Source organism: Oncorhynchus nerka, linkage group LG26, assembly GCF_034236695.1.
Source record: "Oncorhynchus nerka isolate Pitt River linkage group LG26, Oner_Uvic_2.0, whole genome shotgun sequence".
In the NCBI taxonomy this organism is placed as follows: Eukaryota; Metazoa; Chordata; class Actinopteri; order Salmoniformes; family Salmonidae; genus Oncorhynchus; species Oncorhynchus nerka.
This window is the reverse complement of record NC_088421.1, coordinates 53,368,183-53,385,681: the sequence shown is the minus strand read 5'-3', so window position 1 is coordinate 53,385,681 and position 17,499 is coordinate 53,368,183. Positions and strand designations below refer to the sequence as shown.

Below are 17,499 nucleotides of genomic sequence, written 5' to 3'. Positions count from 1 at the left end.
TATAGAAAACACCTTCCATGGGGGGAGCAGGTATAGAAAACACCTTCCATGGGGGGGGCAGGTATAGAAAACACCTTCCATTGGGGGGGGCAGGTATAGAAAACACCTTTCATTGGGGGGGGCAGGTATAGAAAACACCTTCCATGGGGGGGAGCAGGTATAGAAAACACCTTCCATGGGGGGGGGTATAGAAAACACCTTCCATGGGGGCAGGTATAGAAAACACCTTCCATGGGGGGGGGCAGGTATAGAAAACACCTTCCATGGGGGGGAGCAGATATAGAAAACACCTTCCATGGGGGGGAGCAGGTATAGAAAACACCTTCCATGGGGGGGGGCAGGTATAGAAAACACCTTCCATGGGGGGGGGCAGGTATAGAAAACACCTTCCATGGGGGGGGGGGAGCAGGTATAGAAAACACCTTCCATGGGGGGGGGGGGGGAGCAGGTATAGAAAACACCTTCCATGGGGGGAGCAGGTATAGAAAACACCTTCCATGGGGGGGGGAGAAACAGGTATAGAAAACACCTTCCATGGGGGGAGGGGGAGCAGGTATAGAAAACACCTTCCATGGGGGGGGGGGGGGCAGGTATAGAAAACACCTTCCATGGGGGGGGGGCAGGTATAGAAAACACCTTCCATGGGGGGGCAGGTATAGAAAACACCTTCCATGGGCGGGGGGGGGCAGGTATGGAAAACACCTTCCATGGGGGGAGCAGGTATAGAAAACACCTTCCATGGGCGGGAGCAGGTATAGAAAACACCTTCCATTGGGGGGGCAGGTATAGAAAACACCTTCCATTGGGGGGGGGGGCAGGTATAGAAAACACCTTCCATGGGGGGAGCAGGTATAGAAAACACCTTCCTTGGGGGGGCATGTATAGAAAACACCTTCCATTGGGGGGGCAGGTATAGAAAACACCTTCCATGGGGGGGCAGGTATAGAAAACACACACATAGACTGGAGATATCAGGAGTCCTCTAACCTATAGAATGTATCAATCAACCAATGAGTGACTCACCTGAGCGCTCCCTGCCCGGCCCTCTTCTTCTGCCTCAGCGTTACCAACCCCCCGTACCCCAGAGGTGAGCCGGCCCGTTCGGACCCCGTAGACGCTGACATGGTACAGTCCCACCCGTCCTGGTCCGAACCCCTGGAGGTGGTATCTCCCGAGGAGGAGACGGGCAGGTCCAGCCCAGCCCCAGGGCTCTGGCAGTGGGGGGAACCCAGGCCGTAGTCCCCCTGGACCGGCAGCAGGGCCTGGGGCTCCTGGTTGACCACCAGGGGAAGGGGTAGAGAGCCGGGCTGCAGCCCAGAAGCAGGCAGCTTGTCTGGGGGAGAGGAGTTGTACAGGAAGCCCTCCTGAGACATGCAGCAGGCCGTGTCCATCTGGACCAGTAACTCAGGATCAGGAACTCTCTGTCCATCACCCTCCTCTGTCTCAGCCCCTCCCTCATCTGTCTCAGCCCCTCCCTCCTCTGTCTCAGCCCCTCCCTCCTCTGTCTCAGCCCCTCCCTCCTCTCTCCCAAGCACTTCTGCCTCTCCCTCCCTCTTTCTGTTAGACACTCCTCCTGCCTCTCCCTCCCTCTTTCTGTTAGACACTCCTTCTGCCTCTCCCTCCCTCTCACACACACGGTGTCTCTCACCCTCGCCCCCCTCCTCAGCCTCCAGCAGAAAAACAGGGGTCTGATCTCCTCCCTCCCGTCCCTCCTCCTCCTCCTCTCCTCCACTCCTGTCACTACTGAAGCTGTCCTTATTCTCCTCAGAGCTTTCCTGGTCCTGCGTCTCCATGGTCAGATCAGAGAGTGACGACTCCAGCCTCTCCTCCCCGGTCAGGGCCTCACTCTGCTGGGCAGAGTTATCAGGGCAGGGAGGGTTCACCTCCAGAACCTCCACAGACTCCGGTGGCTCGGGGCAAAGCACGATGGAAGGAGTGTGTGTGTGTGAGTCCGTCCCCACTGTGTGGTTGAGAGAACAGAAGATTCTTCCCAGCACCGCTACTTCCTCTTCCTCCTCCCCTAGCTCCTCCTCAAACAGGAAGTTGGTGACGTTCTGCTTCCTGCGTAGCGCTCGGTCCAGGCGGCGGGTGTACAGGTAACACAAGTCCCCCCGGAAACACCGCTCTGTGGTGTTGAGTAGTTCCACGGTGGCCTCGTAGAACCTCTCCTCGCACAACTCCGTCAGGTTCTTCAGGCGCTTGGCGAAACACTTGGCCGACTTCCCCTTGATCAGCTGCGGGGTGTAGGACTGCCTCCTCTGTCCCGCCTCCTCCCCCGTGTCACGGTCGGGGCCGGGCGCCGCGTCTCTGCGTCTCTGTGACTCGGTGACACAGTGTTGACAGTGTGCGGCGTGGGGGTCTCGGCGAGGGCGGAGGGGGTACGAGGTGATCTGCCTCAGCAGGTCTCGGTGCTCGTAGATACTCTTCTCCATCGCCGCAAGCTCGTTGGCCTTGTCCACCGCGCGGGCGGAGTAACACCCCTGAGGCCCCGCCTCCCGCTGAAGCCCCTCCTCTTTCTGCAGAACAGACCGTGTGTACCTGGCAGGAGAGGCACAACAGGAAGTTACAACAGATGGTAGCAGTAGGAACCTGTCAGAGTGTGTGTGTGTGTGTGTGTCAGAGTGTGTGTGTGTCAGAGTGTGTGTGTGTGTCAGAGTTTGTGTGTGTGTCAGTGTGTCTCAGTGTGTGTGTGTCTCAGAGTGTGTGTGTGTGTGTCTCAGTGTGTGTGTGTCAGAGTGTGTGTATCTCAGAGAGGGTGTGTGTGTCAGAGAGAGTGTGTGTCTCAGTGTGTGTGTGTGTCTCAGAGTGTGTGTGTCAGAGTGTGTGTGTCAGAGTGTGTGTGTCAGAGTGTGTGTGTCTCAGAGTGTGTGTGTGTCTCAGTGTGAGTGTGTCTCAGAGTGTGTGTGTCTCAGAGTGTGTGTGTGTCAGAGTGTGTGTGTCTCAGAGTGTGTGTGTGTCTCAGAGTGTGTGTGTGTCTCAGTGTGTGTGTGTCAGAGTGTGTGTGTCTCAGAGTGTGTGTGTCTCAGAGTGTGTGTGTCTCAGAGTGTGTGTGTGTCTCAGTGTGAGTGTGTGTGTGTCTCAGAGTGTGTGTGTGTGTGTCTCAGAGTGTGTGTGTCTCAGAGTGTGTGTGTGTGTGTGTCTCTCAGAGTGTGTGTGTGTGTGTGTGTCTCAGAGTGTGTGTGTGTCAGTGTGTGTGTCTCAGAGTGTGTGTGTCTCAGTGTGTGTGTCTCAGTGTGTGTGTCTCAGAGTGTGTGTGTGTGTCTCAGAGTGTGTGTGTGTCAGTGTGTGTGTGTGTGTGTGTCAGAGTGTGTGTGTGTCTCAGAGTGTGTGTGTGTGTGTCTCAGTGTGTGTGTGTCTCAGAGTGTGTGTCTCAGAGTGTGTGTGTCAGAGTGTGTGTGTCTCAGAGTGTGTGTGTCTCAGAGTGTGTGTGTCTCAGAGTGTGTGTGTGTGTCAGTGTGTGTGTTTGTCAGAGTGTTTGTGTGTCTCAGAGTGTGTGTGTGTCTCAGAGTGTGTGTGTCTCAGTGTGTGTGTGTGTGTGTGTGTCTCAGAGTGTGTGTGTCTCAGAGTGTGTGTGTGTGTGTCTTAGAGTGTGTGTGTCTCAGAGTGTGTGTGTCTCAGTGTGTGTGTGTCTCAGAGTGTGTGTGTCTCAGAGTGTGTGTGTCTCAGTGTGTGTGTGTCTCAGAGTGTGTGTGTGTCAGAGTGTGTGTGTCTCAGTGTGTGTGTCTCAGAGTGTGTGTGTCTCAGAGTGTGTGTGTCTCAGAGTGTGTGTGTCTCAGAGTGTGTGTGTGTGTCTCAGTGTGTGTGTCTCAGAGTGTGTGTGTCTCAGAGTGTGTGTGTGTGTCTCAGTGTGTGTGTCTCAGAGTGTGTGTCAGAGTGTGTGTGTGTCAGTGTGTGTGTGTGTGTGTGTGTCAGAGTGTGTGTGTGTCTCAGAGTGTGTGTGTGTGTGTGTGTGTGTGTGTGTGTGTGTGTCTCAGAGTGTGTGTGTCAGAGTGTGTGTGTGTCTCAGAGTGTGTGTGTGTGTGTGTGTGTGTGAGTGTGTGTGTCCTCGTACTCCAGGTCACGTAGCTTCCTCTGCAGCTCGCGGGCGAAGGCCCGTCGGTTTCCGGTCTTCAGGCACTCGGAGGCGCGGGAGAAGAGGAGCGACAGCTCCTGGAACTGCAGCATGATCTTCCTCTCGTCGGCAGAGACGTAGGCCATGCAGAACGGGCGGACGAAGCCCCGGGCCTCCAGGTCATAGAGCGTCAGGTGGTGAACGTAGGCAAACGCCCCCTCCTTAGAGTCACCCAGAACCACCCTGGAGTCCTCCACAAAACTACAGGAGAGGAGAGAACAGACTAGTCAAACGCCCCCTCCTTAGAGTTACCCAGAACCACCCTGGAGTCCTCCACAAAACTACAGGAGAGGAGAGAACAGACTAGTCAAACGCCCCCTCCTTAGAGTTACCCAGAACCACCCTGGAGGGGAGGAGAGAACAGACTAGTCAAACGCCCCCTCCTTAGAGTTACCCAGAACCACCCTGGAGTCCTCCACAAAACTACAGGAGAGGAGAAACAGACTAGTCAGAACAGCCCCCTCCTTAGAGTTAATAGAACCACCCTGGAGAGTAGAATATAACAGAACAGAATTAGAGTAGAATATAGAATGTAACAGAACAGAATTAGAATATAATAGAATTAGAGTAGAATATAATAAAATTAGAGTAGAATATAATAGAATTAGAGTAGAATATAACAGAACAGAATTAGAGTAGAACAGAACAGAATTAGAGTAGAATATAACAGAACAGAATTAAAGTAGAATATAATAGAATTAGAGTAGAATATAACAGAACAGAATTAGAGTAGAATATAACAGAACAGAATTAGAGTAGAATATAATAGAACAGAATTAGAGTAGAATATAATAGAACAGAATTAGAGTAGAATATAATAGAATTAGAGTAGAATGTAACAGAACAGAATTAGAGTAGAATATAACAGAACAGAATTAGAGTAGAATATAATAGAATTAGAGTAGAATATAACAGAATTAGAGTATAATAGAATTAGAGTAGAATATAATAGAATTAGAGTAGAATATAATAGAATTAGAGTAGAATGTAACAGAACAGAATTAGAGTAGAATTAGAGTAGAACAGAACAGAATTAGAGTAGAATATAATATAATATAATAGAATTAGAGTAGAATAGAATTAGAGTAGAATATAATAGAATGTAACAGAAAACGGTAAAATAGGATGTCATTACAGTAGAGTAACAGAACAGAATCATAGAGTAGAATATAAATAGAATTAGAGTAGAATACAAATAGAACAGAATTAGAGTAGAATATAAATAGAATTAGAGTAGAATACAAATAGAATAGGATATCATTAGAGTACAATACAAATACAATATCAGTAGAGTAGAATACAAATACAATAGGATATAATTAGAGTACAATACAAATACAATATCATTAGAGTAGAATATAAAGAATAGGACATCAGAGTAGAATATAATAGAATAGGATATCATTAGAGTACAATACAAATACAATAGGATATTTAGAGTACAATACAAATAAATAGAATCAGAATTAGAGTAGAATATAAATAGAATATAGTAGAACAATACAAATAGAATAGGATATCATTAGAGTACAATATAAATACAATAGGATATCATTAGAGTACAATACAAATACAATAGATATCATTAGAGTAGTACAATATCAGAATACAATACAAATACAATAGATATCATTAGAGTACAATACAAATACAATAGGATATCAGAGAGTACAATACAAATACAATAGGATATCATTAGAGTACAATACAAATACAATATCATTAGAGTACAATACAAATACAATATCAGTAGAGTACAATACAAATACAATATCATTAGAGTACAATACAAATACAATAGGATATCATTAGAGTACAATACAATATCATTAGAGTACAATATAAATACAATAGGATATCATTAGAGTACAATACAAAACAGTATCATTAGAGTACAATACAAATACAATATCATTAGAGTACAATACAAATACAATAGGACATCATTAGAGTACAATACAAATACAATAGGATATCATTAGAGTACAATACAAATACAATATCATTAGAGTACAATATAAATACAATAGGACATCATTAGAGTAGAGTACAAATACAATATCATTAGAGTACAATACAAATACAATATCAGTAGAGTACAATACAAATACAATAGGATATCATTAGAGTACAATACAAATACAATAGGACATCATTAGAGTAGAGTACAAATACAATATCATTAGAGTACAATACAAATACAATAGGATATCATTAGAGTACAATATAAATACAATATCAGTAGAGTACAATACAAATACAATAGGATATCATTAGAGTACAATACAAATACAATAGGATATCATTAGAGTACAATACAAATAATAGGACATCATTAGAGTAGTAGAATATAATTAGAGTACAATAAATAGAATAGGATATCATTAGAGTAATAGAAATACAATATCATTAGAGTAGAAATACAATAATATAATTAGAGTAGAATACAAATAGAATAGGATATCATTAGAGTACAATACAAAACAGAATTAGAGTAGAATATATAGAATTACAATAGAAATAATAATAGAATAATAGAATACAATACAAATATAATAGGATATCATTAGAGTACAATACAAATACAATAATTAGACAATACAAATACAATATATTTAGAGTACAATACAAATACAATAGATATAGATTAGAGTACAATACAAATACAATACATAGAATACAATAGAAATACAATAGAGAATAAAATAGGATATCAGTAGAGTACAAATACAACAAATACAATAGGATATCATTAGAGTACAATACAAATACAATAATAATATAGAAGAGTACAATACAAATACAATATCATTAGAGTACAATACAAATACAATAGGAATCATAGAGTACAATACAAATACAATATCATTAGAGTACAATACAACAAATAAAATAGGATATCATTAGAGTACAATACAAATACAATAGGACATCATTAGAGTACAATACAAAATACAATAGGACATCATTAGAGTACAATACAAATAATAATAGGACATCATTAGAGTACAATACAAATAATAATAGGATATCATTAGAGTACAATAAAATACAATATCAAATAAAAAATAGGATATCAGTAGAGTACAATACAAATAATAAAATAGGACATCATTAGAGTACAATACAAATACATAAAATAGGATTAGAGTACAATACAAAATAAAATAGGATATCATTAGAGTACAATACAACATAATAAAATAGGACATCATTAGAGTACAATACAACATAATAAAATAGGACATCATTAGAGTACAATACAAATAATAAAATAGGACATCATTAGAGTACAATACAAATAATAAAATAGGACATCAGAGTACAATACAACATAATAAAATAGGACATCAAGTACAATACAACATAATAAAATAGGACAGTTAGAGTACAATAACAAATACAATAGGACATCATTAGAGTACAATACAACATAATAAAATAGGACATCATTAGAGTACAATACAAATAATAAAATAGGACATCATTAGAGTACAATACAACATAATAAAATAGGACATCATTAGAGTACAATACAAATAATAAAATAGGACATCATTAGAGTACAATACAACATAATAAAATAGGACATCATTAGAGTACAATACAACATAATAAAATAGGACATCATTAGAGTACAATACAAATAATAAAATAGGACATCAGAGTACAATACAATATAGAGTACAATAAAAAAATAGGACATCATTAGAGTACAATACAAATAATAAAATAGGACATCATTAGAGTACAATACAAATAATAAAATAGGACATCATTAGAGTACAATACAACATAATAAAATAGGACATCATTAGAGTACAATACAACATAATAAAATAGGACATCATTAGAGTACAATACAACATAATAAAATAGGACATCATTAGAGTACAATACAACATAATAAAATAGGACATCAGTAGAGTACAATACAACATAATAAAATAGGACATCAGTAGAGTACAATACAACATAATAAAATAGGACATCATTAGAGTACAATACAACATAATAAAATAGGACATCATTAGAGTACAATACAACATAATAAAATAGGACATCAACAATACAACATAATAAAATAGGACATCATTAGAGTACAATACAACATAATAAAATAGGACATCATTAGAGTACAATACAACATAATAAAATAGGACATCATTAGAGTACAATACAACATAATAAAATAGGACAGTAGAGTACAATACAACATAATAAAATAGGACAGTAGAGTACAATACAACATAATAAAATAGGACATCATTAGAGTACAATACAACATAATAAAATAGGACATCATTAGAGTACAATACAACATAATAAAATAGGACATCATTAGAGTACAATACAACATAATAAAATAGGACATCATTAGAGTACAATACAACATAATAAAATAGGACATCAGGAGTACAATACAACATAATAAAATAGGACATCATTAGAGTACAATACAACATAATAAAATAGGACATCATTAGAGTACAATACAACATAATAAAATAGGATCAGTAGAGTACAATACAACATAATAAAATAGGACATCATTAGAGTACAATACAACATAATAAAATAGGACATCATTAGAGTACAATACAACATAATAAAATAGGACATCATTAGAGTACAATACAACATAATAAAATAGGACATAGAGTACAATACAACATAATAAAATAGGACATCATTAGAGTACAATACAACATAATAAAATAGGACATCATTAGAGTACAATACAACATAATAAAATAGGACATCATTAGAGTACAATACAACATAATAAAATAGGACATCATTAGAGTACAATACAACATAATAAAATAGGACATCATTAGAGTACAATACAACATAATAAAATAGGACAGTAGAGTACAATACAACATAATAAAATAGGACATCATTAGAGTACAATACAACATAATAAAATAGGACATCATTAGAGTACAATACAACATAATAAAATAGGACATCATTAGAGTACAATACAACATAATAAAATAGGACAGTAGAGTACAATACAACATAATAAAATAGGACATCATTAGAGTACAATACAACATAATAAAATAGGACATCATAGAGTACAATACAACATAATAAAATAGGACATATTAGAGTACAATACAACATAATAAAATAGGACATCATTAGAGTACAATACAACATAATAAAATAGGACATCATTAGAGTACAATACAACATAATAAAATAGGACAGTAGAGTACAATACAACATAATAAAATAGGACATCATTAGAGTACAATACAACATAATAAAATAGGACATCATTAGAGTACAATACAACATAATAAAATAGGACATCATTAGAGTACAATACAACATAATAAAATAGGACATCAGAGTACAAAATAGGACATCATTAGAGTACAATACAACATAATAAAATAGGACATCATTAGAGTACAATACAACATAATAAAATAGGACATCATTAGAGTACAATACAACATAATAAAATAGGACATCATTAGAGTACAATACAACATAATAAAATAGGACATCATTAGAGTACAATACAACATAATAAAATAGGACAGTAGAGTACAATACAACATAATAAAATAGGACAGTAGAGTACAATACAACATAATAAAATAGGACAGTAGAGTACAATACAACATAATAAAATAGGACATCATTAGAGTACAATACAACATAATAAAATAGGACATCATTAGAGTACAATACAACATAATAAAATAGGACATCATTAGAGTACAATACAACATAATAAAATAGGACATCATTAGAGTACAATACAACATAATAAAATAGGACATCAATACAACATAATAAAATAGTAGAGTACAATACAACATAATAAAATAGGACATCATTAGAGTACAATACAACATAATAAAATAGGACAGTTAGAGTACAATACAACATAATAAAATAGGACATCATTAGAGTACAATACAACATAATAAAATAGGACATCATTAGAGTACAATACAACATAATAAAATAGGACATCATTAGAGTACAATACAACATAATAAAATAGGACATCAGAGTACAATACAACATAATAAAATAGGACATCATAGAGTACAATACAACATAATAAAATAGGACAGTAGAGTACAATACAACATAATAAAATAGGACATCATTAGAGTACAATACAACATAATAAAATAGGACATCATTAGAGTACAATACAACATAATAAAATAGGACATCATTAGAGTACAATACAACATAATAAAATAGGACATCATTAGAGTACAATACAACATAATAAAATAGGACATCATAGAGTACAATACAACATAATAAAATAGGACAGTCATTAGAGTACAATACAACATAATAAAATAGGACATCATTAGAGTACAATACAACATAATAAAATAGGACAGTAGAGTACAATACAACATAATAAAATAGGACATCATTAGAGTACAATACAACATAATAAAATAGGACATCATTAGAGTACAATACAACATAATAAAATAGGACATCATTAGAGTACAATACAACATAATAAAATAGGACATCAGTAGAGTACAATACAACATAATAAAATAGGACATCATTAGAGTACAATACAACATAATAAAATAGGACAGTAGAGTACAATACAACATAATAAAATAGGACATATTAGTACAATACAACATAATAAAATAGGACATCATTAGAGTACAATACAACATAATAAAATAGGACACAGTAGAGTACAATACAACATAATAAAATAGGACAGTCAGAGAGTACAATACAACATAATAAAATAGGACATCATTAGAGTACAATACAACATAATAAAATAGGACATCATTAGAGTACAATACAACATAATAAAATAGGACATCATTAGAGTACAATACAACATAATAAAATAGGACAGTAGAGTACAATACAACATAATAAAATAGGACATCATTAGAGTACAATACAACATAATAAAATAGGACATCATTAGAGTACAATACAACATAATAAAATAGGACATCATTAGAGTACAATACAACATAATAAAATAGGACATCATTAGAGTACAATACAACATAATAAAATAGGACATCATAGAGTACAATACAACATAATAAAATAGGACATCATTAGAGTACAATACAACATAATAAAATAGGACATCATTAGAGTACAATACAACATAATAAAATAGGACATCATAGAGTACAATACAACATAATAAAATAGGACAGTAGAGTACAATACAACATAATAAAATAGGACATCATTAGAGTACAATACAACATAATAAAATAGGACATCATTAGAGTACAATACAACATAATAAAATAGGACATCATTAGAGTACAATACAACATAATAAAATAGGACAGTAGAGTACAATACAACATAATAAAATAGGACATCAGTAGAGTACAATACAACATAATAAAATAGGACATCATTAGAGTACAATACAACATAATAAAATAGGACATCATTAGAGTACAATACAACATAATAAAATAGGACATCATTAGAGTACAATACAACATAATAAAATAGGACATCAGTAGAGTACAATACAACATAATAAAATAGGACAGTAGAGTACAATACAACATAATAAAATAGGACAGTAGAGTACAATACAACATAATAAAATAGGACATCATTAGAGTACAATACAACATAATAAAATAGGACATAGAGTACAATACAACATAATAAAAATAGGACATCATTAGAGTACAATACAACATAATAAAATAGGACAGTAGAGTACAATACAACATAATAAAATAGGACATCATTAGAGTACAATACAACATAATAAAATAGGACATCATTAGAGTACAATACAACATAATAAAATAGGACATCAATTAGAGTACAATACAACATAATAAAATAGGACATCATTAGAGTACAATACAACATAATAAAATAGGACATCATTAGAGTACAATACAACATAATAAAATAGGACATCATTAGAGTACAATAATAAAATAGGACATAATAAAATAGGACAATAGGACATCATTAGAGTACAATACAACATAATAAAATAGGACATCATTAGAGTACAATACAACATAATAAAATAGGACATCATTAGAGTACAATACAACATAATAAAATAGGACATCATTAGAGTACAATACAACATAATAAAATAGGACAGTAGGTACAATACAACATAATAAAATAGGACATCATTAGAGTACAATACAACATAATAAAATAGGACATCATTAGAGTACAATACAACATAATAAAATAGGACATCATTAGAGTACAATACAACATAATAAAATAGGACATCATTAGAGTACAATACAACATAATAAAATAGGACATCATTAGAGTACAATACAACATAATAAAATAGGACATCATTAGAGTACAATACAACATAATAAAATAGGACATCATTAGAGTACAATACAACATAATAAAATAGGACAGTAGAGTACAATACAACATAATAAAATAGGACAGTAGAGTACAATACAACATAATAAAATAGGACATCATTAGAGTACAATACAACATAATAAAATAGGACAGTAGAGTACAATACAACATAATAAAATAGGACATCATTAGAGTACAATACAACATAATAAAATAGGACAGTAGAGTACAATACAACATAATAAAATAGGACATCATTAGAGTACAATACAACATAATAAAATAGGACAGTAGAGTACAATACAACATAATAAAATAGGACATCATTAGAGTACAATACAACATAATAAAATAGGACATCATTAGAGTACAATACAACATAATAAAATAGGACATCAGTAGAGTACAATACAACATAATAAAATAGGACATCATTAGAGTACAATACAACATAATAAAATAGGACATCATTAGAGTACAATACAACATAATAAAATAGGACATCATTAGAGTACAATACAACATAATAAAATAGGACATCATTAGAGTACAATACAACATAATAAAATAGGACATCATTAATACAATACAACATAATAAAATAGGACATCATTAGAGTACAATACAAATAAAATAATAAACAATACAACATAATAAAATAGGACATCATTAGAGTACAATACAACATAATAAAATAGGACATCATTAGAGTACAATACAACATAATAAAATAGGACATCATTAGAGTACAATACAACATAATAAAATAGGACAGTAGAGTACAATACAACATAATAAAATAGGACATCATTAGAGTACAATACAACATAATAAAATAGGACAGTAGAGTACAATACAACATAATAAAATAGGACATCAGTAGAGTACAATACAACATAATAAAATAGGACATCATTAGAGTACAATACAACATAATAAAATAGGACATCATTAGAGTACAATACAACATAATAAAATAGGACATCATTAGAGTACAATACAACATAATAAAATAGGACAGTAGAGTACAATACAACATAATAAAATAGGACATCATAGAGTACAATACAACATAATAAAATAGGACATCATTAGAGTACAATACAACATAATAAAATAGGACAGTCATTAGAGTACAATACAACATAATAAAATAACAGTAGTACAATACAACATAATAAAATAGGACATCAGTAGAGTACAATACAACATAATAAAATAGGACATCATTAGAGTACAATACAACATAATAAAATAGGACATCATTAGAGTACAATACAACATAATAAAATAGGACATCATTAGAGTACAATACAACATAATAAAATAGGACAGTAGAGTACAATACAACATAATAAAATAGGACATCATTAGAGTACAATACAACATAATAAAATAGGACAGTAGAGTACAATACAACATAATAAAATAGGACATCATTAGAGTACAATACAACATAATAAAATAGGACATCATTAGAGTACAATACAACATAATAAAATAGGACATCATTAGAGTACAATACAACATAATAAAATAGGACATCATTAGAGTACAATACAACATAATAAAATAGGACATCATTAGAGTACAATACAACATAATAAAATAGGACATCATTAGAGTACAATACAACATAATAAAATAGGACAGTAGAGTACAATACAACATAATAAAATAGGACAGTAGAGTACAATACAACATAATAAAAACATAGGACATCATTAGAGTACAATACAACATAATAAAATAGGACATCAGTAGAGTACAATACAACATAATAAAATAGGACATCATTAGAGTACAATACAACATAATAAAATAGGACATCATTAGAGTACAATAATAATAAAATAGGACAGTAGAGTACAATACAAATAATAAAATAGGACAGTAGAGTACAATACAACATAATAAAATAGGACAACATAATAAAATAGGACATCAGAGTACAATACAACATAATAAAATAGGACATCATTAGAGTACAATACAACATAATAAAATAGGACATCATTAGAGTACAATACAACATAATAAAATAGGACATCATTAGAGTACAATACAACATAATAAAATAGGACATCATAATAAAATAGGACAATACAACATAATAAAATAGGACATCATTAGAGTACAATACAACATAATAAAATAGGACAGTAGAGTACAATACAACATAATAAAATAGGACATCATTAGAGTACAATACAACATAATAAAATAGGACATCATTAGAGTACAATACAACATAATAAAATAGGACAGTAGAGTACAATACAACATAATAAAATAGGACAGTAGAGTACAATACAACATAATAAAATAGGACATCAGTAGAGTACAATACAACATAATAAAATAGGACATCATTAGAGTACAATACAACATAATAAAATAGGACATAATAAAATAGGACAGTAGAGTACAATACAACATACAAAATAGGACATCATAACAATACAAATAATAAAATAGGACATCATTAGAGTACAATACAACATAATAAAATAGGACATCATTAGAGTACAATACAACATAATAAAATAGGACAGTAGAGTACAATACAACATAATAAAATAGGACATCAGTAGAGTACAATACAACATAAAATAACATCAAAATAGGACATCATTAAAATAGTACAATACAACATAATAAAATAGGACATCATTAGAGTACAATACAACATAATAAAATAGGACAGTAGAGTACAATACAACATAATAAAATAGGACATCAGTAGAGTACAATACAACATAATAAAATAGGACATCATTAGAGTACAATACAACATAATAAAATAGGACAGTAGAGTACAATACAACATAATAAAATAGGACATCATTAGAGTACAATACAACATAATAAAATAGGACATCATTAGAGTACAATACAACATAATAAAATAGGACATCATTAGAGTACAATACAACATAATAAAATAGGACAGTAGAGTACAATACAACATAATAAAATAGGACATCATTAGAGTACAATACAACATAATAAAATAGGACATCATTAGAGTACAATACAACATAATAAAATAGGACATCATTAGAGTACAATACAACATAATAAAATAGGACATCATTAGAGTACAATACAACATAATAAAATAGGACATCATTAGAACAATACAACATAATAAAATAGGACATCATTAGAGTACAATACAACATAATAAAATAGGACAGTAGAGTACAATACAACATAATAAAATAGGACAGTAAGTACAATACAACATAATAAAATAGGACATCATTAGAGTACAATACAACATAATAAAATAGGACATCATTAGAGTACAATACAACATAATAAAATAGGACATCATTAGAGTACAATACAACATAATAAAATAGGACATCATTAGAGTACAATACAACATAATAAAATAGGACAGTAGAGTACAATACAACATAATAAAATAGGACAGTAGAGTACAATACAACATAATAAAATAGGACATCATTAGAGTACAATACAACATAATAAAATAGGACATCATTAGAGTACAATACAACATAATAAAATAGGACATCAGTAGAGTACAATACAACATAATAAAATAGGACATCATTAGAGTACAATACAACATAATAAAATAGGACATCATTAGAGTACAATACAACATAATAAAATAGGACAGTAGAGTACAATACAACATAATAAAATAGGACATCATTAGAGTACAATACAACATAATAAAATAGGACATCATTAGAGTACAATACAACATAATAAAATAGGACATCATTAGAGTACAATACAACATAATAAAATAGGACATCATTAGAGTACAATACAACATAATAAAATAGGACATCATTAGAGTACAATACAACATAATAAAATAGGACATCATTAGAGTACAATACAACATAATAAAATAGGACATCATTAGAGTACAATACAACATAATAAAATAGGACAGTAGGACAATACAACATAATAAAATAGAGAGTACAATACAACATAATAAAATAGGACATCATTAGAGTACAATACAACATAATAAAATAGGACATCATTAGAGTACAATACAACATAATAAAATAGGACATCATTAGAGTACAATACAACATAATAAAATAGGACATCATTAGAGTACAATACAACATAATAAAATAGGACATCATTAGAGTACAATACAACATAATAAAATAGGACAGTAGAGTACAATACAACATAATAAAATAGGACATCATTAGAGTACAATACAACATAATAAAATAGGACAGTAGAGTACAATACAACATAATAAAATAGGACATCATTAGAGTACAATACAACATAATAAAATAGGACATCATTAGAGTACAATACAACATAATAAAATAGGACATCATTAGAGTACAATACAACATAATAAAATAGGACAGTAGAGTACAATACAACATAATAAAATAGGACATCATTAGAGTACAATACAACATAATAAAATAGGACATCATTAGAGTACAATACAACATAATAAAATAGGACAGTAGAGTACAATACAACATAATAAAATAGGACATCATTAGAGTACAATACAACATAATAAAATAGGACATCATTAGAGTACAATACAACATAATAAAATAGGACATCATTAGAGTACAATACAACATAATAAAATAGGACATCATTAGAGTACAATACAACATAATAAAATAGGACAGTAGAGTACAATACAACATAATAAAATAGGACATCATTAGAGTACAATACAACATAATAAAATAGTACAATACAACATAATAAAATAGGACAGTAGAGTACAATACAACATAATAAAATAGGACATCATTAGAGTACAATACAACATAATAAAATAGGACATCAGTAGAGTACAATACAACATAATAAAATAGGACATCATTAGAGTACAATACAACATAATAAAATAGGACATCATTAGGACAATACAACATAATAAAATAGGACAGTAGAGTACAATACAACATAATAAAATAGGACATCAGAGAGTACAATACAACATAATAAAATAGGACAGTAGAGTACAA

General features: G+C 33.1%; 1 protein-coding gene across 1 annotated transcript in view; it reads right to left on the bottom strand.

Annotated features, from left to right (window-relative positions):
- Nucleotides 1-17,499, bottom strand: part of LOC115119008 (guanine nucleotide exchange protein smcr8a-like) — a 62,379-nt gene that overhangs the window by 21,570 nt on the left and 23,310 nt on the right. Inside the window, exons 3-4 of the mRNA XM_065010892.1 lie at nt 4,052-4,312; nt 1,024-2,538 (exon numbers count right to left, since the gene is read on the bottom strand). Of these exons, the coding sequence (XP_064866964.1) occupies nt 1,024-2,538; nt 4,052-4,312 (1,776 nt within the window). The remainder of the gene's footprint in view (nt 1-1,023; nt 2,539-4,051; nt 4,313-17,499) is intronic.